The following is a 26,624-nucleotide window of genomic DNA, read 5'->3' as shown; positions in this document are numbered from 1 at the left end:
CACCACTGCCTGTACACTATTTAGCTTCCAGGACTTTATGCAGGAGGAAGGGGGGTGTGGACCAGGGGCGGGGTCGTGCAAGCATGCGCTGCTACGTTTGTGCAGCTGCAGTCCGATTGATCCTTTACATAACATATGAATATGGACTCCAAAAGGTCGGGACTAGTGGATTTGGAAAGAACAATCCACAGCACCTCAATCGACATGCTTGGGCTCACATGCTTTTCTCTTTAACTTGGACTAAGCATCTTATGAGATTTTCCTGGCGTTAAACCTGGAGTAAACACAGTGACTGACTCACCAGATCCCTGTCAGGGGAACGGAGGAGGCTACTTGGTTGAGTGGCCTTCTTCACCCTTAAACTGTTTGTCCAGTTGACAACATTTAATTTCATTTTACTGAAGCTCAAAATGACTTTCTTCTGCTACAATTTGTTGGGAATGACTTGGACTAAGGAACAGACATTTCTGGGTTCTTGCTGTCTCCCATCTTCACGCCGCCCTACACACAGATACAGTGCATGCTATAAAAATCCCAATTACAATTTACCTTACACATTTACAGCCATCCCCAAACTCTTTTTTCTTCATTAAACGTCAGTCCCTGCAGCTATTCATGCCAGTAAAGTCTGAGTGCCGAATCGTGACCGGACCATGAAAATTAACTGGTACGAGCGACTACCAGCCATTGACCACAGGGCCCGGGGAGCTCTCTTTCTCTCGCACAGCCGCACACGGGGGCTCGGAAATGGGTTGGAGATTGACGGTCATGCTTGAGATGGCATGGAGCTGGAGATGCCTGCAGAGTAATGGAAGTAGAGTGCTGGGCTGGGATGTGTTATTAGAGGCCTCCTGCGGTGAAGTCTGTGCGCCAGAGCCAGTCAAGTTACAGGTGGAGGGATGGAGAGAGAGAGATAGATGTGTGACATAATCAGGCGTTTAGGAATGGGTAATATACTTGGGACGTAACAATATCCAAATCTCTACATCACAATAAGTCTTTCAAGGTAGGATTGACACAATTAAATCAACTAATCATGACTCAAATAATGGTTGTATTTTGATAATGGTAATGGACTATACAAACACAAACACATATGAAAACACCTCTTATAAGAAAGATATTGACATTATTAAATGAAAACGTCAAAAAGAATAAACAATTGCATACACTTAAAAAAAGATTATCTGTCTAGAAGCCTCCAGTCGCATATTTCAACCTTTCTTTGGTTATAACGTGACATTAACACGTAATTAAATGTCTCAGTGTATGATTTCACACGTGTATGATTTCACAAGTCAACTAATAGAAATATTATCACCGACTAATCGACAGCAAAATAGTCATTATTGTGAGTTTTAAGAGGCCAACAGGACTGTAGAGTATGCTACTGTTTCCTTTTAAAATGCCTTGACAAGTGCCGTTTGGTCGTAGTGGATAGCACATATGCGCATCATGTCATAGGCTTCATGTGCAGCCAGCAGCAGCGTTGTGAGTTTAATTCTGGCTTCGACAAATGTCCTTTCTCATTCCCATGTCACGCTATACTCCCCTGTGCAATAAAGCCAACGGCCAAGAAATAACAGTGCCGCTGCTTCCATTACGCACATACCGTGCAGTGGGTAGGGCATCATGTGCTCCGAGGGGCCCCAGCTTCAGGCAGTTTGAGTTGAATTTGTGGAGCAGCTGCACTGTTCCTTTTGCAATTAAAAGGTGCCATAACATGCTTTTTTTCACGTTTCGTAGTCTATCCTAAGTGTATAATTGATAATAATAAGTGTTGTGCAACACCCTTAACATAAGAGTTAAGAAATATCACCCAGACCTTGGACCCCCTCACCAACCTGGAAATGCAGACGGCTTGGTTTGATATTCGCCCCCACGCTTGTGAAGAGCGATCTGGCTCCCCCGCCCACCCGTGACGTAGTCTCAGAGCGCGTGTGTGCCCCGCCCAACCCGTGACGTAGTCTCAGAGCGCGTGTGTGCCCCGCCCAACCCGTGACGTAGTCTCCCACCCGTGACGTAGTCTCAGAGCGCGTGTGTGCCCCGCCCAACCCGTGACGTAGTCTCCCACCCGTGACGTAGTCTCAGAGCGCGTGTGTGCCCCGCCCAACCCGTGACGTAGTCTCCCACCCGTGACGTAGTCTCAGAGCGCGTGTGTGCCCCGCCCACCCGTGACGTAGTCTCAGAGCGCGTGTGTGCCCCGCCCACCCGTGACGTAGTCTCAGAGCGCGTGTGTGCCCCACAGCTGTCTGCTGATGACGCGTGCCTGTGGTTATGACGCGGTCTTGCAGCCACCGCCCGTCAATTTGGAGATTGGAGGAAAGGAGATAGTCTGTAATATAGCTAAACACTGCGGGAATCAATCAAAAAAACACTCTGGGTACATATATGAAGCACAAATACCAATGTAAGAAGGTTAAAAGCTCTGAAAAGTCGATTTTGCATGTTATGGGACCTTTAAACAGGGAGCCTACAGTAGGCTACCTTTGTATTTCGTTATTTTTAATTTCAAAACTAACTCTAGGACTCAAGTTTGCTGCTCTCTCTCCAAAGGGAGTTGGAGATGCACACAGGCAGCTCCGTAAAGCCACAGTTCAAACCGACACAGTTGGGAGCTATTTTAACTCTAGACACTTCGATGATCAACAAGGAGCAAAACGGTCTTAAGATGATGAAAATCACCCTCATATTCAATTAGAAACAGTGAAAAAGAGAGAATGAAACAAGACGTGCGATGTGTCCCTGTAGCACGTGTAAAGCCAAGGTGTTCAACTTCTTACAAATGTCTAAATCATGTTTTCATAAATGCAAGAGAAAGAGTCAATAGTTTGCAGCCTGTAGTGTTTTCGAGAGCTTCGAGTCTTTGTAACAGAGCAACATTTGCATGTCGTCGTCCATGGGATTTGTGTGGATCCAAATATAGTTTTGAGCATGTCCTGCCCTCCTCCTGCTTCAGTCTGTTCAGTCTACGGGGTTAGACCAGGTTTAGTCCGGTTTAGCTCTTGTTTTAAAGACACGCTGCAGTGTGTAGTTTGTTTACCCCGTGGCCACTGGTCTGCACTGCCCCCGGGGCCCCTGGTCTGCACTGCCCCCGGGGCCCCTGGTCTGCACTGCCCCCGGGGCCCCTGGTCTGCACTGCCCGCGGGGCCCCTGGTCTGCACTGCCCGCGGGGCCCCTGGTCTGCACTGCCCGCGGGTCCATGTGCTCCACGTGTCTTGACATGAAGGTAAAGAGGTGGCTAGGTTTTATTATAACTATAAAATATAGTACAGTAGTAAAAAATATAATGTATATATATGAATTTTATCTTGAAATCTTTATATTGACTTGAACAAATATTGGCCACAGCAGAGAATAATACTTTGTATTGGTATCGACAAAAAAAAAGAAAAAGAGCTTTGGGATTTGAGAGAATGACGGTGTGTGTGACGGTGTGTGTGTGCGTGTGTGCTTGTTGTTACCAAAAGGTATGTTTTATAATACTTTAACAAATAGTCCAGATATAATCCTATTTTTAACCTGGTTTACTTAGTTACCTCTCGATAATAAAATCTATAAAAATGTAAATTAGTTTTGTTCATGAAAGGAAACATATTATGCATTATCTGTATTATTATCTAAATATATGAACAACTTTAATTTGGCACCTCATGTTTTGAACAAAAGAAAACTTGATGTCACTCTGCCTTGAATATGCAATTTTTGTGGTTTTAATTATACTCTTTTACTGAGATGATCCACGGCAGGCCTATTATCCAAAAGTATTTCCTAAAACCACAATAGAATAGAACATATTCCATCTAAAACAATGAAGTGAATTACTTGGGTGGGCTTTTCCCATGCTAGAAATTGACCTTTGTGCTCCATCTACTGGCTGCAGAGGGAATTACACAGGAGAAAGAGAGAAAAAAGCTAACTTACCTCCTACATGCTAATGTAAGCACACACTTATAACGATTGTGATTAGAGACAGAAATGCTCAGAAAAAGACAGATTTATGGCCATAAAAAAAAGCAAAGAAGATTTCAGAGCTTGACCTATGACATTGCAAATTAAATTCAGAACAGAGAGTCTTTGACGCTCAGGGATAGGATTTTCTGAACAAGATTAATCAAACTAGCGTGAATGAAGCTAAATACAACTCCAGGTATGTTTTTGTTAAGGGAACAAAGTTAGAACATGATTAAAAGCTCAAAAACATTGTTGCTTTAAACAAAACTAGTTAACCAGCTCACAAGAAAGCTAACAAACATGAGCATGCCATCAGCACACTTGCAGCTTTGTGGAGAATAACAATATAATAATTATTACAATACATCTGTACTGGAGCAAACCAGATTTGACTTAATATGGAGTACAGCCCCTTTCAAGCTATATCATTGTCATGCATTAAATTACTGTGTCAAATTAATATTGAACTTAAAGGTACTCTACGCAGCCTGCACCCTTACTGTTAAAACAAAGGAACTACAATTACAACTGAACCTGTGTCGCCAACGTAATACCAACGTCTTTTATATGGTTCCTTTAACAAAGACCACAACAGAGCAAACAGAGGACTAAGACTAATTTTAAATAACATGTCTATGATTGTGTTAATGCAATCTATTAATCAATCTAGTCAGTTTTAACGTCTATATATTTTCATTATTTTGCCCTTTATAAGTGTATGAAAAGTCCTGGCAGTAGAAAATGTAAAATGGCTCCACTTGGTGCAGTTCTGAATGCTAAAAGCCTGTTCATTAGCCGGGGCCTGATATGGAGCGTTGATGCAGGGCTCCACGGGGCTCCACGGGGCTCTGGCTGAAAGCACAGCTGCATTAAGCGCTCACAGCTCCGCCGCTCCATCCAGAGCCATGCTGTGTGCAGCTCTGATCCGTGCATACGCTTAAAAGTCGCACAAATCATCGTTTCAACAACCTTCTAGAACGCTGTACTTCCATTTGTTTTTAGGTATTCATATCAGCACATAACCATGGGGTTATTTCGTTATCACATGACAAGTTATTCTTTTACATCCGGTTCAATCATAAAGGTCATTCAGGGCTGTGCCAAAAATGTAAAGATTGATAAGGTGCATTCTATTGGACAGGTCTTCTAGCCAATCCTGTGGCAGTTACAGCTCGTGACACTCGTTTGTATAGGACAAAGCTCTCTTTAGTCTTCTCATGTGTCCTCACGTTTCCACAGTTTTTACTTAAAGAAAACACAATGTGCTTCCCCCCCCCCCAAGTACAGTTATTCAAGTTCATTCCACAGCCTCTTTGTATACATTGATTGTGGTCAATATTGTACAATGGAGGTTAGGACAGGTCTGACCCCGGAGCCTGTGTGTGAGAACTATGGGTCAGTATTCATCCTCTACATTCACCCTGCTCTGCTTTGTTCAATGATCCATCCAGTCAGAAGAATCCATTCAGGGGATGGACTGACTATATCGACTTCAAATGAAAGATGGGACAACATTTTCTGGAGCTCAAAATCTACTCTGTGTCCCTTTTCTTTGCACTGACCGGAAACTTGTTGTCATTTTTTGATGTAGGTCTCTGTAGGTCATAAGAGAGACAATTCGATGCACCTCAAAGTTTGAAATGCTGCTTTTGTAGTATTGAACATGTAAAAAAGAGCCTTGTGATCTTTGCCCTGTTCTTTTTACCATGTAGAGCTCGTATTATAATCCTAAATACATTATTTCACTGCAGTTGCACATATTTATTCATCAACCTTTAGAACAAAACATAAATGTACCGGTACACACTTTTCCTTTAGAAAAATGTATTTTTCTCCACTTTTTCTCTCAAAATGCTTGATTCTACGGGTTTTGCCTATCAAAAAGGAACGGATCAATGGACAATAACGATTATATTTTTCAATTAAAGTAGCCATATTGACGTTATTTTTGGTGTACGACATGTGGTTAAAGCCATCCAGCCAGTGAAGCATCACAGTAAAAAAACAAAGCTTATTTTTAACACAAACACCTTTTTACGGAACAGAACATTTCCTTTTTTTCCAACAGACATTGTTAAAATCACACCTGGGTTCTTTTGTTGTGTGTGGAAGCGGATGACTCTTGTGAGTGAATGGGAGCCGTCATACGGCCCGGCCTCCTGCCCGCGGGGTTATCAAATTGGTTTCTTTTGTGGACGCAGAGGCAACAGCCTGTCTGCTAATGCTAAACCCACCTGTAGAGTGCCTTTCTCCAGCTGCATCTCCAGTTCGCTGTTGCGCTGCTCCAAGCGCTGTCTCTCCACCTCCAAGTCCTCAATCTTCTGTCTGGAACAAAACCCCAAAGAAAAGACTCAATAGAATGCATTAAGGTGACGGTATAATGGTCAAAAAGTCAAACTAGGAAAATGGAACATTTTGATTGGAAGACTGAGTTCAAAAGGCAAATGTTTGACCTGATTTGAAATTAATATCTATGTAATTACAGGGCATTTTCACATTAAAAAAAATAGCAAAGCCTCAAGTTAAAATCCAACTAGACCCATCAGGCCCGACCATAACCCTGTTGCAGCACCCTGCAAGGCACTCGATTTAATGTATGCACATTAAATCGAGTGCCTTGCAGGCTGCTGCAACAGGCTGTCCTGTCTGCAGGGGCACACCTTGTGAATGTGCTGTAATGTCTGATTTACGGTTTTCGCCAAAATGCACTGTTCAGGACCCATTTGAAATCGCCAACACACTCACAAGAATCAGCGCAGAGTTTGGAGAGTTTTAAAAAGCATGCAGTCTCTAAACTTTGCTCTCGTAGTCCATGATCTGTGCCTCGCTTCATTCACACTGGAGCATCATTTGTGAAGTCAAGATGTGTTTGAGGAAATTCTAACACTGCCACACCACTTTGCTCCAGGAGCGGTGGGATTGTGTGAACACAGCGGCTGCAGTCTCAACCGCTTTGAATGGCCGAGACGTCCTGTTTGTAAGCATCTCGGAGCAGCCGTGAGGTGTGAAAGCGACAGACTTTGGGTTGACTTACCTGCAATGAGCGGTGCGTGGTGAAAGCAAAATCGCACAAAAAAATGTAATTAAAATCAGTGCTTGGATCACATATATATTTGTATCAATGAGCACTGCAGAGCCACCGTTTGCACGAGGCAAAATGGATCAACTCTATTCAGAGACACTACTGCACAGCCAGGTAAAGCCTCTGTGTGCCAAGAACAATTTGTCTGTCTACACCAGCGCATCATCCTCGCGCTGTGCCTAACTTAAAGCCCATCGTCATGGAAATAAGTAGTTTCATCAGCTGATGCCGCTCATGTGACCCATGGCACAGAGCGGTGCATGTCAACAGGACCAATCCAAAAGGGAAATCAACAGTATAAATGTTGTGTGCACTGGGGCCGCTCTGACATGTGTGAAAACATCAACACACTATACTGTGTGTGGTCGGCCCGTACGCACAACGCACCAGTTTAACAAACGGTTTTATTTTGTGTTTAACAGTTCTACAGAACATGCATTAGCTGAGGCTCATGGTGAACCTCCTAATCCCATTGGTCTTGAGGTATAAGGAACAATGTGATTGGTCTAACTTCACACTGCCTTGATTAAAGCGCCTTTCTGCTGGGACAGTGTGATGTCATCTCGCTTGAAATTGCAGTAGTCACTGGAGGCAGAACACATTTTGGATCGTTTTTAGATTGTTTTTTGACAAGAAAGCTGAGATTTGACCAAGTTTGCACTGAAATTGCCCACACACAAGAAAGTGACTAGAAAGAGTAGACAATGCTACTTAAACATTGTGTAGGGAATACAGTTTGGTAGTAAAAACTAAAGTTTATTCAGCACTCCGTGTCCTTGAACGGAGGACACTGTCTGTTAGCATCTACTGAGTGACAGCAACAACAATGCGCTGGTGGAATAATGAGGCCACGCTGACATAACAAATGTATGGTAATCCACACAAGGAAATGGAATTTGAAGGGCTTTCCAGAGTAGCTGTTGACAAACCTGACCTTGTGAACTCTTAGTGGCTCCTAAAATGAGATATTCTGCAAATGTCTCCTTTGAATGAACTACTGTATTACACACTGTGGCTGTGCTGTACGGAATTATTTTTTGGAGCTACTATTGACTAAAAAGGGCGTCAAAATATACTGCTAATGTAAACAGTCCAGAAAATAGTGAAATGATGGGTTTCCTTAAAATGCATTCTCCTGACTACTCTGAATATTTATGGTGAATACATATTAGAATTTCCCCATCGGAACTGTATGATAATGTTCTGTGTGTGGATATCTATTTTTACTTTGTTGAAGGAGCTCTATGTAACTTTCTTAGTGGAGGTTCACCATCTGCTGGTCTCTATGGAGATGGTACCTCTTTGACTGGAATGTTCCACAATATGGACTCAAAATTAACCATCTTGTATTAATTCAAGATGTTTTTATAGCTGAAAACAAACAGCTATAGTTTAATGCCTAAGAACAGAACATTCCAGGCAATAATATCTCCATGGAGACCAGCAGGTGGCGTACTGACCACCAGTAAAGTAACAGTGTACCTTTGAAAAACAAATATCATTAATTTGCATAGTTATCAATTTTAAACCAGCTCCTCGCTCCACCAGAGTATCTTTACTTTGACAGCTCATGTTTTAGAACTTGATAATGTATGTACTGAAAGCATACATTACTGTCTCTCACGCAGGTGTTTTCCTCTTCAGGAAATGAGTAAGAAGTCCATCTACTGGCAGTAGAAGGAATCAAAAAGCAGAAATAAACAAAAGGTAGCTTGCCCTGAGATGCTAATTTGGCACGCAGGTGTAATTAATGTGATTTGAGGCATAAATGTTCATAAAGAGTCTGACAAGAATTTGAGCTTGGACGATGTCAGAGCTCAACCTTTGACATCTCAAATCGGAGAAACTTGAAACTGAGTGTTTTTGTGAGGCTCAGAGGTTAGACAACTTACTAAATAGGATTCACCAAACAAGCGTGAATTGATGAGGGAACCTTGACAAAATCAATACAGCTTTATGGGTGTTTGTTTTGTTTTATTCACACATTTTTCAGTCATCTGAACACATAATGGGGCTCTGTGAACTCCATGTAAGCAATTGAAGCATTGAACAAGGTGCTGCCATTTTGCAAATGAGTAATCAAGCAGATTTTTACTTTTTAAAGGACACATATAATGCAATATTAACTTTTTTGTGCTTTTAACCATGTTCTAAAAAAACATGCCTGCATTTGTCTTTTGCTGCTCATTTCTCTGCTCCTTCTGTGAGCTTCACTAAAACACTAGTTTTTAAGTCCATAAACGCACATCAGACTCTGCCTCAAATCATGTCCATTACAACTTACATTAGCATGTCAGGGCAAGCTAACTTTTGTTTATTTTGAATGTGACCACAGCCCTGTGAACACCTTCCAAACTATCATTTAAATTCTACCGTGTTATGACATCACATGAAAGCAACCTATTCCCTCTGCTGCCAGTAGTTGGAGTGCTAACTCAAATCTTGATAAATATCTGAGTAATATAAGTATGTGTGATTTTACATTTTTAAGTGTTACATTATTTTAAGTTCTAAAACGTGACAAAGTAAAAGGTACAAGAGCAGGTTTAATGACCAATAACAACACAGATATTGCAGAATTTGTCCCGCAGTTAGTTTTCTTCAGTTGTAGCACCAGATACAGACTGTGGCGCTGGTGCGCTGCGTTCTACAGAAACTTTTTTATGTTTTGAACTTATGACTGAACTTAAGAAGTACAGGATTTTAGCCAGATTGAACAACAATGAATGAATGATGCTGCTGCACATTTTTCTGTAAAACAATCAAACTGAAGTACTGTTCAGACATTTTTTATTGATAGTCGAAATATAGTAGAAGCCGTAGGTACTGCAGAGGCCAAAAGTGATGCTTTGGTCTCTTCAATCATTCCACATGCAGCCAAACAACTCCCGAAAATATGAAAGTGTGAGAGCTAGGATTGAAGGACCTGGAGGAAAGAAAATGCGGAGCGGTGCTTGATTGATGGAGGAAGCCAACGTAGCTTTGTTCACGAGAAACAAGTAAAAGATTTAAAGCTGCCATTACTAAAACAAGAGATATTGAACCTCCACAAATTTGGCTCAATAGAGGACAGTCTCCATGTTGTATTGGAGCTTGTCCAAAACACAACTCAGAGAATCGAGATTGAAGCTGTTCAAACCCCACAGCTTCTGCTGTGGTGAAAGACCCCGGTGAACACGTCCTGCAGCAGATGTGTCAGCAGCAGACAAAGAACTGTCAGTACTCATGGGAGCAGATTACTACTGGAGAGCAGTCACCGGTAAAATTGAAAGACTGTCATAAACTTTAGTAGCTGTAAATAACAGATTTGGCTGGACAGTACATGGACCAGTTCTTGTGTCCAGTTTGAACATTGGAGTTAGTGACTGCGTAGTTGAGATCTCAAACCAGCTACGAGCATTTTGGGAAATAACAGTCACTTGGGCATCTCCACCAAAGGAGAAGAAACACTTGATGACACAAGGGCTAAAGAAAGCTTTGACAGGTCAGTTAGATTCACTAATGAGAGACGATATGTGGACGATCTAAATGCCAGCTCAAATCATTTGGAAGCAGCATTTGAGTTCACAACAGGCGCAAGTCGGATAATGGCTGCTGCCAACATGAACTTGTGTAAGTGGCCAACAAACTCTCCTAAACAGAAAAGCAGGTGGTCAAACAGTAACACTGACTTCACACAAGAAGCAAAAACACAGGGCAGTGTGCAGAAGGTACTTGGTCTGGTGTGGAGACCAGACACAGATTTGTCTTTGAACTCAATCACTTAATGAACATTCTGAAAGGGAAAGAAAAATTCCTAATGCCACTTTCCATACAAGTGAAATGTCTGTTTCAGGAAATGTGGCAATAAGGCCTAAGCTGGGAAATCAAATAGTCATTCCGAAATGGTTTGGAACAAGTCTGACAAATTGCCAATTCTCCATGTTTTCACAGACGCTAGTGAAAAGGTGTATGGAGCAGTTGCATAGCTGCAAGGACAGGCAAAAGACAGACAAGAAACTGTAACCACACTTCACTGCATCCAAGTCAAGATTTGCTCCTATTAAGACAATAACTTTACCTTCCTTAGAACTAATGGCAGCTGTGATTGGACCAAGATTGGCAACGAGCCTCATAAAAGAGTTGACTGTGGAAAAGACTCTTAAAAGGCACTTAAAATGTGATCAGACTCCATGATTGTGATCCACTGGATACACAGTTCTTCTATAACATTGGAAACAGTTTATTGCCAACAGAGTGATGGAGATAGAAATGTTGACACCACCGGAGCTGTGGAACAATGAATCCAGTCCATCTCAAAATGAGGTCAAACAGCATCAAGGTTGAAGGAAGAGGAGCTCTGGTGGTCAGGTCCAACATGTTTGAAATCTAAAGGGGGCACCCACAGAAGGAGAGGTGAAAGCTGAACTGAAGGAAAGTCATGTCACAGTAAATCTCAGTAACAGTGAAAGGACTTCACTAAACCAAAGATGGGATGGGCACCAGGGCCACATTCTCACAAACTGTTCTCTGTCAAAGGGACTCATTACTGGAACAGCCATCCTCTGACAATAAGAGAATGTCTGTCACTGTCTACTTTCAAACTGCACCTTAATCTGTGGAAGGAAAACCAAGGGCTATAATCTGGCATATTTACACAGTAATTGACATGTGTTCATTAATATGCACTGTCCCTATCAAATCAATTGTGCTATTTATTTGTATTATTTAATTTCTTATCTTTTCTTGAGAATTTCAGAGCTACCTATAACAGATAAACACATGTTTTAACGTTGTCCGTGCAAAGCCATGTTTAAAGTGAAATCTTCTAAATCCTCAAACAGAATATGGAATGTGTTTTACCTGAGTATAGAGACCTCCTCGTTGCTCACGGTGGATCTGCTCTCTGTCGCTGTGGCCTGTTTCCTCTTCAGCTCCTCCAGCTCCTGCTCCACCTGCACACACGCACGCACACGCACACGCACACACGCACGCACACGCACACGCGCACGCACACGCACACGCACACGCACACGCGCACGCACACGCACACGCACACGCGCACGCACACAAAGAGAAGGGGAAGTGAACTTGAGCCCTTTGACCAGGTGCCCGGCCGCAAATCTGCACCGGCCCAACCCTGGGATCCCATTCCTCCTCCTCACTATCTCCTCCAGACACACGCGTCGTCGTCTTTATCTCCGCGTAACACTTCTAAACACACGGTTAAGTCGCTCCATATCTCACTCTGCCCTAATCTTAGCAATTACGCTTCATTTCCATCACCACGGACGGTTCTGCTGAGCGCTTTCTTGTCCGTGCTGGTTTCTCTGAGCTCCGAGCCGCTCGTTTGCAGAGGGAGAAGTAATTAGCATGCCGGCAGACAGGTGGATTTCACGCGTCAGCCCTGGTTAGCGTGGTACGGCTGATGTCTCCACGGTAACCGGCAGGAAGAGGATAAGAAAATGAACCCGGACGAGACAAAGGAAAAGTGGGGGTTGGACTCGTACCTGTCGCAAGGTCTTTAAAGTGCGGTTTGCTTTGGGGGAGGATGAAAACGCATATAATTCTTTAAAATTTGGTAAAATAGGCAAGACATTTTGACAACCCTAGGACTAAATCATTATTCATATTCTTAGCTTCTTTTTCTAAGTCTTGAGGGAAAATGTGACATAACAAAAAAAACTAAATGCTGACATGATGAGATATGAGATATGATATATATTCTGAGAAAACTGTGCCAGACTATAGCCGGGTTTGGGCTGGGGAGGTGCTCAAGTGGGCTGTGGAGGGGCTCATGTGGGCTGGGGAGGGGCTCATGTGGGCTGGGGCTGGGGCTCATGTGGGCTGTGGAGGGGCTCATGTGGGCTGGGGAGGGGCTCATGTGGGCTGGGGCTGGGGCTCATGTGGGCTGTGGAGGGGCTCATGTGGGCTGGGGAGGGGCTCATGTGGGCTGGGGAGGGGCTCATGTGGGCTGTGGAGGGGCTCATGTGGGCTGTGGAGGGGCTCATGTGGGCTGGGGAGGGGCTCATGTGGGCTGTGGAGGGGCTCATGTGGGCTGTGGAGGGGCTCATGTGGGCTGTGGAGGGGCTCATGTGGGCTGGGGAGGGGCTCATGTGGGCTGGGGAGGGGCTCATGTGGGCTGGGGAGGGGCTCATGTGGGCTGGGGCTGGGGCTCATGTGGGCTGTGGAGGGGCTCATGTGGGCTGGGGAGGGGCTCATGTGGGCTGGGGCTGGGGCTCATGTGGGCTGTGGAGGGGCTCATGTGGGCTGGGGAGGGGCTCATGTGGGCTGGGGAGGGGCTCATGTGGGCTGTGGAGGGGCTCATGTGGGCTGTGGAGGGGCTCATGTGGGCTGTGGAGGGGCTCATGTGGGCTGTGGAGGGGCTCATGTGGGCTGGGGAGGGGCTCATGTGGGCTGGGGCTGGGGCTCATGTGGGCTGTGGAGGGGCTCATGTGGGCTGGGGAGGGGCTCATGTGGGCTGGGGCTGGGGCTCATGTGGGCTGTGGAGGGCTCATGTGGGCTGGGGAGGGGCTCATGTGGGCTGGGGAGGGGCTCATGTGGGCTGTGGAGGGGCTCATGTAGGCTGTGGAGGGGCTCATGTGGGCTGTGGAGGGGCTCATGTGGGCTGGGGAGGGGCTCATGTGGGCTGGGGAGGGGCTCATGTGGGCTGGGGAGGGGCTCATGTGGGCTGGGGCTGGGGCTCATGTGGGCTGTGGAGGGGCTCATGTGGGCTGGGGAGGGGCTCATGTGGGCTGGGGCTGGGGCTCATGTGGGCTGGGGAGGGGCTCATGTGGGCTGGGGAGGGGCTCATGTGGGCTGTGGAGGGGCTCATGTGGGCTGTGGAGGGGCTCATGTGGGCTGTGGAGGGGCTCATGTGGGCTGTGGAGGGGCTCATGTGGGCTGGGGAGGGGCTCATGTGGGCTGGGGAGGGGCTCATGTGGGCTGGGGCTGGGGCTCATGTGGGCTGTGGAGGGGCTCATGTGGGCTGTGGAGGGGCTCATGTGGGCTGGGGAGGGGCTCATGTGGGCTGGGGAGGGGCTCATGTGGGCTGGGGCTGGGGCTCATGTGGGCTGGGGCTGGGGCTCATGTGGGCTGGGGCTGGGGCTCATGTGGGCTGTGGAGGGGCTCATGTGGGCTGTGGAGGGGCTCATGTGGGCTGGGGAGGGGCTCATGTGGGCTGTGGAGGGGCTCATGTGGGCTGGGGAGGGGCTCATGTGGGCTGGGGAGGGGCTCATGTGGGCTGGGGAGGGGCTCAAGTGGGCTGGGGCTGGGGCACAGGGAGAGCAGGCCAACGCCCCATTCACACATAGTGCCCAGAAAATTGCTAGGTACAAAATGATAGTGTTTTTCCAATTATGACGTTGTTTGGAGAGATAGTCCTTGTGGTAAAGAATTATCATTGTTTTTCCATCGGTTAAGTTGCAGTTAGTGAAGAAAATGACAGGTAGAGCTTGGTTCTACAATGTCATCCAAAAGCAAAAGATGCAGAGAAGATTTGAACACACCGTACACCTTTTTTTTGACAGTTTAAACAATCATTTAACAAAATAAAGGTGTTTTCAAGTGTAATTATTTGTCAATTGTCAACTATTGAATGATTTAGCTGGATTTAAGCTCTTGTTTATGTTGAGATAATTGCACTATTGCTACAGAAACATGGCATTTGAACCCGTGTTTTTTACAATTATATAATTTTGTGAATTTGTATGGTACGTGCACACTCGACATTTAGGGCTTGAAACAATGGTTGTAAAACAGATTCGGCGAGTGGTGGATTACACACACATAGCAGACTGATCCACATGGGATGGAGCCCTGGCCAGGGATGGGGGGTTTTGTGGAAGTTTTGGAACGTAAAGGGCAGAGGTGAGATGGCGTTAGAGACTGTTGCAGAGCCATCTCTCTCCGTGGATCAACCTTGTAAACTATGTGGATTCCTGAATCCATTAAATACAGAAAAGGGTATGAGTTTATTATTTAAGAGAAACCACCACAGGAATCAAAAGAACCGGGAAGAGAGGAGAGGAGGATTCTGGGTGACCTCATACCCTGGGTGGGTCATACGAGGTCTGCTCTGGAGAACAAAGGACTTGCTGGCCATATCAAAACAGGAAGTGCAATTATAAACATGCCAAACAGGAGACAAAATCATTTCAAAATCATACAATGTGATTTGCAGTTTTTTTCTTTTTTCTCTGATTCTGAAATGCACCTACGATGGAAATGTCAGAGCTCTTCATAATGTCAAAGTGGGAGAACTTGCAAAATCACAGGGTATTCAAATGCTTATTTTCCTCACTGAAAACATTTAATCTGTATCAGTTAATACAAAAACATGTCTTCCTTCAAAGTCTGGACTCTATTCTAAAATAATTGGAAAAAGGTTTGACAAAGGACCTCTCGAGTCAAAAACCTCCACCATAAAATTGATTATTAGATATCACTGAATCTCGAGCTATTCATCTTTCAGTTATTAAGGAGCCCTACTGTCCAATAAAGCTTAAGAACCACAAAATCCTTTAAAAACAAAAGGAGCAGAGCAAAGTAAAGTCTGACTTCAGATGTAAAACAGCAAACTTTGATGATATCCCGGCTAAAACAATCACTCTTTCTAAGAATAAACTTGGTGAAACAGTCAAGCTCTGACACGTCTACATTTAAACTGAGAGCTACTTGAGGCCACAGCAACAGAACCGAAAAAAAGACACATCTTAAAGAGTCAAAAAACAAGTTTCATGAAGGATGCGTCAAATCGCACCATTTTCACTCTTATTCTGGTCCAAAATCTTAACAGTGATCTCTCTGACAGTGAACATATGGGTGTGTAAGAAGATAACTGGCACCAAACAGAGCAGAGAGATGCACAGAGTCACGGTTCAGTCTCAGGATGAGGTTAGACAGACGTATACTCACTGTGTGGAGCTGCAGTCGGAAGGTTCCAGACTCCTCCTGGGCTTTGGTCAGCTGAGCCTGGACACAGTCACATCCGCTTATTAAGACTAAGACATTTTCACCTGACTTTGATGAGCTTTTAACTATTACGTTGTTTCCTTATCAAAAGCATACTGGCATTTTGTTTCATTACATTTGTTTTCATCATCTGGGCCCTGTGTTTGTGTCCTGGTGACAGACAGCTCCTCTGATGGGCCTTTCTCAACTGGTTCATTAGTGCTCAGCCTCATGTTAATTATTTTTTGTACGTATAAGTAATTGAATCGTATTTTTAATACTTGTCGACTAGTAAAACAAGAGTTAGCCCTGGAAAACAAGAAATGCTCCTCTGTGTTGTAGAAGGAGACGTTTGCAATATTGAGTTTAAAAAGCTTTGAATCATGTTTCTCTAGTTTTCCCTAATTAAAGGGAAACCCACAGTGAGTAATCTTATTGACCATCTTTGTAAACCCCCGTCATGGTTATATATGCATTTTCGGGATGTTTGAAGTGTCTGTCATCGACCCCCGGCCTGCTCTTGGCGGAAAACCTTGCCGAACCTGACGACTTGTGGGAAATCTTAGTTCTTTTTTGATATTTGGCACATTCATATGTGATTAAGCAGATTCATTTCAATTTAAAAAAAAATAAAAAATAAAGAGGGTATGTTCTCTGTATATGACTGTATTTTCACAAGGGAGCTGCAGGGGGGCTCTATTGCTAAAGTTTGACTCACTTGAAATTGGATTTAGGATTTTTACATCTTTCTTGTCTGGTATTTGAGAATATTCTTGTTATCACAAGCTTGCTTATCCTGACATGTCACTGGGGTTGTACTGGTTAACATCCATGCAGCATTTTAGCTTTTCTCAGCGTTTAAACCGTAGAATTCAAATGGCCTCTGCTGAAGAAACAAAGCCTTCCCTTTGAAATACTGTAAATGGATTAGCTGAACATGCGGATGCAAAAAGCACAAAATAAATACAAGACAAAAGTGTACCTCCATCTCTGCGTTGTGGCTCTGGGTCTTCTGCAGCAGGTCCTCAGCCTCCTTCACTCGTCTGCTGAGCTGAGGAGTGTATTCTGTGGCACCGAGCTCGCTGTCGTACGACTCTAGGATCCCACGCATCCCATCCCGCTCCTGAAAAGACATTAGATTCATTAGAAGGTCGCAATACTCTAATCGAATAATATGTTATGTCCACACAGGGTTCCTCACATCGATGTGATAAACGGCTAACAATACCAGAGATCTGAGATCATCACAAAAAAGTTTAGTGAACAACATTCACCAACTACCGTATTCTCCGGACTATAAGTTGCACCTTTTTTTCTTTTTTCATAGTTTTAGCCGGGGTGCTACTTATTCTTACATTTATACTCCGGAGCGACTTATGTGATATTATTTGTTACTTTTACACTTTTCGCATTTCATACTCCAATGCGACTTAAATATGTTTTTTTCTTCTCTAATATGCATTTGGCTGGTGCGATTTATTGTCCGGAAAAAAACGGTATTTATCATTCACCAATAAAACATACATTTATCGCAAAGGATTTTCTACAACAGCGGCTCTCAAACCTTTCACACCCAGCACCACCTTAGAGTACCACCATATCTAAACCAGGTCTATAACAGGACTATCCCAGGTCTAAACTTGGTTCAGATCTAAAATAGGAACACTACAAAATGAACACAAACATTTGAATGAAACTCTTAAATTAAACAAACCCTACAACTGCAGCTCGCATACCACAGTTTGAGAAACCCTGTGCTACAATACATTTAACGAAATGCATTTGTTAAGCGCAAACTTTGGCAGCTGATTTCTCATTTATGTACTTTTAGGTTTGAAAATAACACAAAATTCAAGCATTTGTGCATGACCCAGAGTGTAAACAGCTCATCAAAAATCTATACTATACAGAATTGGTCAAACAAGCATGAATCACTCAAAATATAGTTAGTAAGCTAATAATGGTAGGAAACCATTAAAAGTTCATAAAAGATGATTTGACATAACATGTTCCCTTAAACAGGCCCGGACCAAACACACGCACCTCATCTATGTGGTGCTAAACTAATGGTGTTATTCCTGCATGCTGACGCAGGCCTCTTACATGTGAAAACACAGCACCATTACTGTAATAGGATTGGGTTTTGTGATTATCCAGGTAAGAAGCTGTAATCTGGTTAAGTGGAGCTCAGACGGGTCATTTCACAGCTTCTATAGGTGAAACCAGGCCTAATGCCCTTTAATTGTTTTGAACGCATGGCTCTCATCGTTTGTCATGCCGCATTAGCCCACTGCCTCCTCCATCCATCCTCAGATCAACAAGAGGGCAAAGCCAAATCGCATTAGCAAATCAGAAATATGCCAGGTATTTAAAGGAGACATGTTATAAGGTTCCTCCCTCTCAAAAAAAGAATTAAAATACCTGGAGCTGTAGTTTGTGTAAAGGTGCACTATGTAAACTTTCTGGTAGAGGGTCTGTCATGTATGTCCACTTTAAATAACAAGTGCTCACAAGGCAACTAATGATCATGTAGCCTCAAGGGGCGGGGTAAGAGCCAGTGAGATCAAACTCCTTCACAAAGGACGAAAACAGGGCTGGAGCAAGACTAAAACAGGTCTAAAGCAGGTCTAAAGCAGGACTAAAACAGGACTAAAGCAGGACTAAAGCAGGACTAAAGCAGGACTAAAGCGGGTCTAAAGCGGGTCTAAACCAGGACTAAACCAGGACTAAAACAGGACTAAAACAGGTCTAAAGCAGGTCTAAACCAGGACTAAACCAGGACTAAACCAGGACTAAATCAGGAATAAACCAGGACTAAATCAGGACTAAACCAGGTGAAACCAGGAATAAAGTCATAACAAAAAATACTGTCTGAATATCATTATCAAGGAACTCCAAAAAGTATGGCGATATTCATTTCCATTCATTTCAAATGTGTGCTGTGAACTTGATTAGAAAAATATACACGTCCATATTGATAATGACATAAAACTTCCACCTCTACAGAGACGGTTAGACTGTTTGGAGGTCAGCGTGCAGAGGAGGTGAGGGAGTGCTAAATGACATGCCCGCGAGCTACTCTCAGCCCATTATTGTGCAATGAAAATCACTTTATCTAAATCAAAAATCAGTCGGTGCTTTTGCTGATAAAAAAGAAGTCTAATTTTAAACAGCAGCAGAGCATAACGAGATAAATCCATCAGCGCTATACTTTTATCATTTATTCTTTTAAAAATGCTTTACGTCGGGGGTTTGATCAAGCATCAAATGGGTGCAGGCTCTAATGGCTCAGGGAGGATGTCCTCTGTAGAGTAAACAGTGAGGGCCAAGCAGGTTCTACACTTTCAGTGTTGGTCTACAGTCAGGTGCAAACGACCATTTCAGGTGTATTCTTGGGAAAATAGTTTAAAAAGTTATAAAATTCCAGCCTGGCAAGCTAACCATTCTTCTCCACTTTAAAGAATGCTCTATAATCAGAATGTTGAAAATACCAGAAAGAAGGCAAAGTGACAAATATGAAATACCACGATGAAGGATTTAGAATATCCAGGGTCAGAAATGTCAGTTAATTTGCTTTTCTATCACAAAGATGGAGAAAAATATTTTTTTCTAACATCCCAATTATATTTGAGCTTCACAAAAAGTAGAAAGTCTGCCACAGAAAAAAAAAAAGCTAGACACCGTTTTACAAAAAAAGTTTTCCATTCATTCATTTTCTATCGCGTTAGGGGTTGCGGGTGACAGCATTTAAGAAAGACAAGAAACATTTCATAATAAGTGAATGTGAAGAAGAAAATGAGTGGAAAAGTAGGCAGACAACATAAGATTACACTTCTTTCTGCTCCTCTTCATTCATCTTTTGTGTAACTGTATGTCACTGATGGTGTATTTTAAATGTCATGAAATAAATAAATATAAAACATATTAATAATAAAAAGATAATAATTTAAAAAAAAATGTAAAATCCAACAATCACGGTGGTTAAAACGTGGCTCTGAATTCACAAAATAAATATGAAGGATAACAGTTACATTTTGGAGTCTGGTTAAGCTTATTCTTATGGACAAAAACCCAGACTATGAGAGAACTGGTGTGCGTTGTTGCCCCTGGAGACAGATCATTGGCCGTGTGTCTCAAACTAATGACCAGGTGCTGATCTTTTAATGAGGCTCGTTACTTTACAGCTTTGTGTCCGAGTAGTAATTTGTCCCAAACACAGCACACGCTAATAAAAGGGCTCGAGCAGTTCTTGTGAAGGATGTGATGAATGAGAGTAACCGCCAGGTCCAGAGCCTTATTATTATTATTAGCATCACGTCCCGATCCATTTTCTTTTTTTTTTGTGCTTCCGATCCGATGTTTTAAGGTTTGCCATTTGAACCAGTTTAAGCTCTGCATGCTGCTGGGGAAACATGTCAGGAGCAGCGCCCGAGGACCCAGCTCCAGATCGTGTGCTAGTCTTGGTCCGAACTTCAGCTGGAGAATTTGACTTGTGGTGGATGTTTTGGGTTGATGGGGGAAAGGGAAGTCCAGAAGAAACCCACCCAGACGCAAGGAGAAACATGCAAACTTTGACTGGGAGTCGACCCCGCACTATGCCGCTGGCAGATGCATAACCGCGGTTACAACACACAAACAAACAACATTACTGATGCCTTCGCTAATGCTTTCAACTTGTGTTTAAAGGTATTTAAACATGAACTCAGTCAATTTCCAGTCTTTCTGCAACATGCTCAGAGCAAAAGGAGTGAACAAAGACTTTGTTCCTTTCACCCGATCAGAGCAGAGGAAGAGAGAGACACAGCTGATCGTTTGATCGTTAGGAAAACTAATTAAACGCTTCTCTGTGTGATCAAAGTACAAATGTACGAGGCAGTAAATAAAGCATGTCCCTGTCTCCTAGTGGTCAGAGAAGGCCATCCCACTCGTGTGTACAAGTCACAGTGATGTGGCTCTACAGTTAGTAATGAGCCTGAGAGAAGCATCATGTTCACCATCTGAAGACATGACGAGGAAGCATTCATATAAAAACATATATATATATATATATATATATATATATATACATCACCATAATCAAGCACAGATGACAGGGCTCATATTAAAGATTTTCACTTGTATAGCAGTGCTGCAAAACAATCCGTAATATTTTTCTAAATTGTATAGCAATTTGATAATTGCATAGAAAAACAAGAAAATGACTAACAATCAATATTTTCCATTGATGTAACAAGATTATTTATTTCAAATGTATTTGTAAATATTCTATTTGGAAAAAAAAACTCTTAAATTAACTTTCAAACACTTATTTTTTTCAAAATAAAACTGAAAATTTGCAAATAACATTAGTTGTTGAACAAATTAATCAACACAAAGTCAGATGAGCTTATTTACAACTTTCTTCCATATCATCATCATCAGATGACTATTTGCAGGAGTCTCATTTATTGTCATTACACTCACAAAAATATGTATTAAGCTTCTGATGGAAAAACAAAGGTTGCTGTGGTGTCAACATGGTGTATTTATTGTGTTATTCAAATTGTATCGCTCTATTTGACGTTCCATTCCAGATATAAAACGTTTCCATTTTTGGTTTTGCTATTTGATGACGGTCCCTAATTACTCGTCTCGGCTCAGGCTGCACATTTGATGACGGTCCCCAAGTACTCGCTCGGCTCCGCACATTCAGAGCCGTGTAATTTGCTGCGCCCAATACACGCATCTGATTTTTAAAAACGAGGTTGTAGTCACTTGGCGGTGTAAATATGAGTATTTTGGCTGTGTATGATCTGTAAAGACTTGTGCGTTTAGGAGCTATTGATCTCAGAAATCTGTGAATATGCCGCTAACAACGGACGGTGGCTCCTCCCGCTCTCCCGTTTTCAGACTCGCGACCTGTAACAGCAGCGGAACCTCAACACAGCATCCTACATTGTGTCATGCCGTTGTTGACAATCGATTGACAAGTGATCAGTGCTTTTTTAGGTGCTTTGGTTATACAATTGAACACAAATGTTTGCGATACCGCTTATTCTGAGCCCTGGATGAAAAAAAGTTGCTGTAACAAGGTTTAATTTCAAGTTTTTTGTGTGGTTTAAAGTGAGGGAGTCATCAATCAAGGCCCCAAAGTGCCCTGTATATATTCATGAAGCACTTCTATGACGTTCCTCTCAAGAGTGGACACGAGTGGAACAGACTGAGGCACATTCTTAAAGTTTGACAAAAATATTAGCTTAGTTTGATCTGCATTGAGGACTAGTTTTAACAGACGAGGTGAACGCTGCAAAGCTACAAAAGCTTTCTGCAGTTTCAATGGCCTGAGATGATCCATAGCAGTAAATAACTGTCAGTATAAAAATGCATGTTAGCATAAGAGTCATTGATGTACAAGATGAATAGGAGGGGCCCCAAAACTGAGCCCTGTGGCACCCCTCCTGGACAACAAAATGAGATCCTCATTTATATATTGAGGCATGTTATTCAGGTAACTTGAGAACCATGTGACTGCACGCTCTGACAATCCTGAGCAAAGTAATCTGTTTCAAAAGCTTTTGACAGATCTATAAAAAGTGAAACACAGTACTTTTGCTTATCAAGTGCCACCATAATATAATTTACTACCTTCATAGTACCAGTGATAGCACTGTTAGTTTGTTTTCTAGCGCCTGATAGACATTTGGAGAGGAGGTCATTAGAGTACAGGAACTCTTTCAACTGATCACAAAAAAGAGATTCCAGAATGTTCATTCAAACACTCATACATTTGATATTATTGGCCTATAATTAGTCAGAAATGCTGGATCACCTCCTCTTAACAAAGGTAGAACCAAAGCGGATTTCCAAACTAGTGGAACATCTTTGGGTTTGATTGAAAGATTAAAATGAATCGAAAGCGGCTCTGCTATAAAATCCGCTGCCAACTTCAGAGAAAACGGCTGAATCAAATCTGGTCCAGGGGGTTCTCTGTGATCTAATGTTTTTAGAGCCATGTGCACCTCATGGACAGTAAAAGGTGCCACATTAAAAAGCTCTCCAGAAGACATTGGCAATTCTGTGCAGGGATTTATGGAATAAGTTCCTGCAGAATCAAATAAAAGAGCCAGATGTTAAAAAATGCTCATTAAAGCGATTCAAGACCACAGTTCTTTCTGATACTGGGACAGAATCTTTACGTCATGTAGGAAGAACCTGACAGATTTTATTCACAGAAAGAGACTTCATCACTGTCCCAGATTTCTGTGGATTTTTTAGTCTCTCAGATGTAACAACTTTAAAAATGTGTTTATTAAAAGCCCACATTACTTTGTCAGAAACTGAGTAAGAGCTCCATCTACTGGCTGCAGAAGGAATTACAAAGGGGAAATAAACAAAACTAGCTTCAGAATAATGTGACCATGCAGTGATTTAAGGCAGAAATGCTCAGAATGAGGCCCAGAATGATTGAAGAATTTAAAAACTGCTCAGAAGCTCGACCAATGACTTCACAGTGTTTTCTGAGGCTCAAAGGGAGAGAACAGGATTATTCAAACAAGCGTGAATCGAGCTAAATGTAACTCCGGGTAAGTATTAGATGTGGGAACAATGTCAAAAAAGTTAATTTTGCATAATATGTGTCCTTTAAAGAGGGGAAATGCATCTGTAACTGATAAATATTGTTTCCTTATCAAACTGTGATCAGTTTTTTGCATTTGAAAAGCTCCAGTCAGTCATTTTTTTTTCAAACATTGGCTGTCACAATGATGGATTGGAATCATCTTTTGCTAAAGCACTACTGCCAACCCTGTGCTGTGCTAGTCCACTCATTATGCTCCTGGTGATAAATTGCATGACTCCAGTGGCTGTGCACCATGCCTCTGCCCCATGCCTGTGCACCGCGCCTCGGAGCGGGCCCCGCCTGATTTGTGTGTTCAGCGCAGGAGCATGTTGACCCAGAGAATTACACAGGCCGACAAATCAATAGCACTAGGCTCTGGTGAGGAGCAGAGGGGAAAGCAAAGCAGGCTGGGGAAGGAGGAGCAGGACCCAGGCGGTTGGAGCGAGGGAGCGAACGAGGTGGTCCACTCATTAGTGGAGGAGAGGATTCAACTGTGTGTAGACGGCAAATGTATTCTGTCAAATAGTGGGCAACAAACTGCATGTGTTCAAGTAAGAGAAGTTTTTCAAAGTCAAATGATTTTAGAAGGCGCTTTTGACCATTATAAAGTGTCTCCACTGTGTAAAGTGAATCAGACCGGCCCATTTTAAGTGATCCAAAGTGTTCTGGCTCGTTTTGTCTTCCGCAACGCTTTAGCGAAGGCAGAGCTACACACCAGAGTGAGATGATTGGATACGAGAGAACACGGATGACAAAAAGCAGAAATGAACAGAAAATAATAGTTTCTCACCAAACGCTGACCTGTGATAAATCGCTAACTTATTTGTTAAACCCACACACGCTTAGCGAAACAAAGCTAGAGCATGTTAGCATCAGCCGTTTCCCGTTTATCGACGCACAGCACTCGCGTCAAGACCCAAAATATTATATTTCCAGTGCATAATGCAGCTAACATCACCTAGACCCACATCACATCATTATATAAAGAGGTTCAAATGTGACGGTGATGAGTGCAAAGAAGCAATGTCTCACAGACACACAAACTTGGAATTATTAAAATGTATTTTTGTGACTTGCTGATTGATAAAAAAAAAAGAATTCAGGTAAGATTTAGATTTGATTTATTCATAAAACATGAGTTATGTTTGGATGTCGTCAGTTGCTCTGCCTCTGGACCCAGTGACTTAAGAGTCGTTTTGTGAAATCATTTGATGTATTTGTGTAAAATGTGGTTTGGGACAGGAAGGTTGGTCCCCAGCACCAGCAGGCAAGGCAAAGAAACGTTCTGAGCAGAGAAAATTAAACAACGCTCAGTTCTCTTGTACAACTTGACCCCAGGTATGACTTGACCCCAGGTATGACTTGACCCCTTGTACGACTTCACCCCAGGTACGACTTGACCCCAGGTATGACTTGACCCCTTGTATGACTTGACCCCAGGTATGACTTGACCCCTGGTATGACTTGACCCCTGGTATGACTTGACCCCAGGTATGACTTGACCCTTGTATGACTTGACCCCTTGTACGACTTGACCCCTTGTACGACCTGACCCCAGGTATGACTTGACCCCAGGTATGACTTGACCCCAGGTATGACTTGACCCCTTGTACGACTTGACCCCAGGTATGACTTGACCCCTGGTATGACTTGACCCCAGGTATGACTTGACCCCTTGTATGACTTGACCCCAGGTATGACTTGACCCCAGGTATGACTTGACCCCTGGTATGACTTGACCCCTGGTATGACTTGACCCCAGGTATGACTTGACCCCAGGTATGACTTGACCCCAGGTATGACTTGACCCCTTGTATGACTTGACCCCAGGTATGACTTGACCCCTTGTATGACTTGACCCCTGGTATGACTTGACCCCAGGTATGACTTGACCCCAGGTATGACTTGACCCCTTGTATGACTTGACCCCAGGTATGACTTGACCCCTGGTATGACTTGACCCCTGGTATGACTTGACCCCAGGTATGACTTGACCCTTGTATGACTTGACCCCTTGTACGACTTGACCCCTTGTACGACCTGACCCCAGGTATGACTTGACCCCAGGTATGACTTGACCCCTTGTACGACTTGACCCCAGGTATGACTTGACCCCTGGTATGACTTGACCCCAGGTATGACTTGACCCCTTGTATGACTTGACCCCAGGTATGACTTGACCCCTGGTATGACTTGACCCCAGGTATGACTTGACCCCAGGTATGACTTGACCCCTTGTACGACTTGACCCCAGGTATGACTTGACCCCAGGTATGACTTGACCCCAGGTATGACTTGACCCCAGGTATGACTTGACCCCTTGTATGACTTGACCCCTGGTATGACTTGACCCCAGGTATGACTTGACCCCTTGTATGACTTGACCCCAGGTATGACTTGACCCCTGGTATGACTTGACCCCTGGTATGACTTGACCCCAGGTATGACTTGACCCTTGTATGACTTGACCCCTTGTACGACTTGACCCCTTGTACGACCTGACCCCAGGTATGACTTGACCCCAGGTATGACTTGACCCCTTGTACGACTTGACCCCTTGTACGACTTGACCCCAGGTATGACTTGACCCCTGGTATGACTTGACCCCAGGTATGACTTGACCCCTGGTATGACTTGACCCCTGGTATGACTTGACCCCTGGTATGACTTGACCCCTGGTATACCTTAGTGAGGAGCAGCAACCTCCTCTGCAGCCGGCGCAATAGTGAGTCCTGGGCCTCCCTCCTCCTCTGCTCCTCCACAGTGCAGGCCCTCTGCTTGCAGGCTTCAGACTGCAGCTCCGCCTGGCTCCGCTCCATGCCCCTCAGCCTAGGCACGCCAAACAAAACACTTGTCAACATGGATATTGAGAAGTTTGAAGCCATTCTGGGGAACGCAAAAGGAAAATGTAATTCTGTCCCCTGGATAAAAGTAGATTCTTCAGAGACTCCCCAGTTCTCCAACAGAGAATTAAAGCGACAGCTACGCCTTATATCTCCGTGAAGGGAGGAGCTAACTACAAGTCCCTGTGAAGGTTAAATACCAGTATGTATTTTCGGG

At 43.5% G+C, this 26,624-nt stretch overlaps 1 protein-coding gene across 1 annotated transcript in view; it reads right to left on the bottom strand.

The window, feature by feature from the left end:
* mad1l1 (mitotic arrest deficient 1 like 1) overlaps nucleotides 1-26,624 on the bottom strand; it is a 100,794-nt gene that overhangs the window by 50,452 nt on the left and 23,718 nt on the right. Inside the window, exons 11-15 of the mRNA XM_072462614.1 lie at nucleotides 26,249-26,393; nucleotides 16,950-17,090; nucleotides 15,932-15,988; nucleotides 11,879-11,970; nucleotides 6,189-6,279 (exon numbers count right to left, since the gene is read on the bottom strand). Coding sequence (XP_072318715.1) covers nucleotides 6,189-6,279; nucleotides 11,879-11,970; nucleotides 15,932-15,988; nucleotides 16,950-17,090; nucleotides 26,249-26,393 — 526 coding nt within the window. The remainder of the gene's footprint in view (nucleotides 1-6,188; nucleotides 6,280-11,878; nucleotides 11,971-15,931; nucleotides 15,989-16,949; nucleotides 17,091-26,248; nucleotides 26,394-26,624) is intronic.

The sequence above is a fragment of the Eucyclogobius newberryi genome, unplaced genomic scaffold (genome assembly GCF_026437365.1).
Source record: "Eucyclogobius newberryi isolate DKJ021-1_F unplaced genomic scaffold, fEucNew1.0.hap1 SCAF_4, whole genome shotgun sequence".
Classification (NCBI taxonomy): domain Eukaryota; kingdom Metazoa; phylum Chordata; class Actinopteri; order Gobiiformes; family Gobiidae; genus Eucyclogobius; species Eucyclogobius newberryi.
This window is presented reverse-complemented; position numbering and strand designations above follow the sequence as displayed.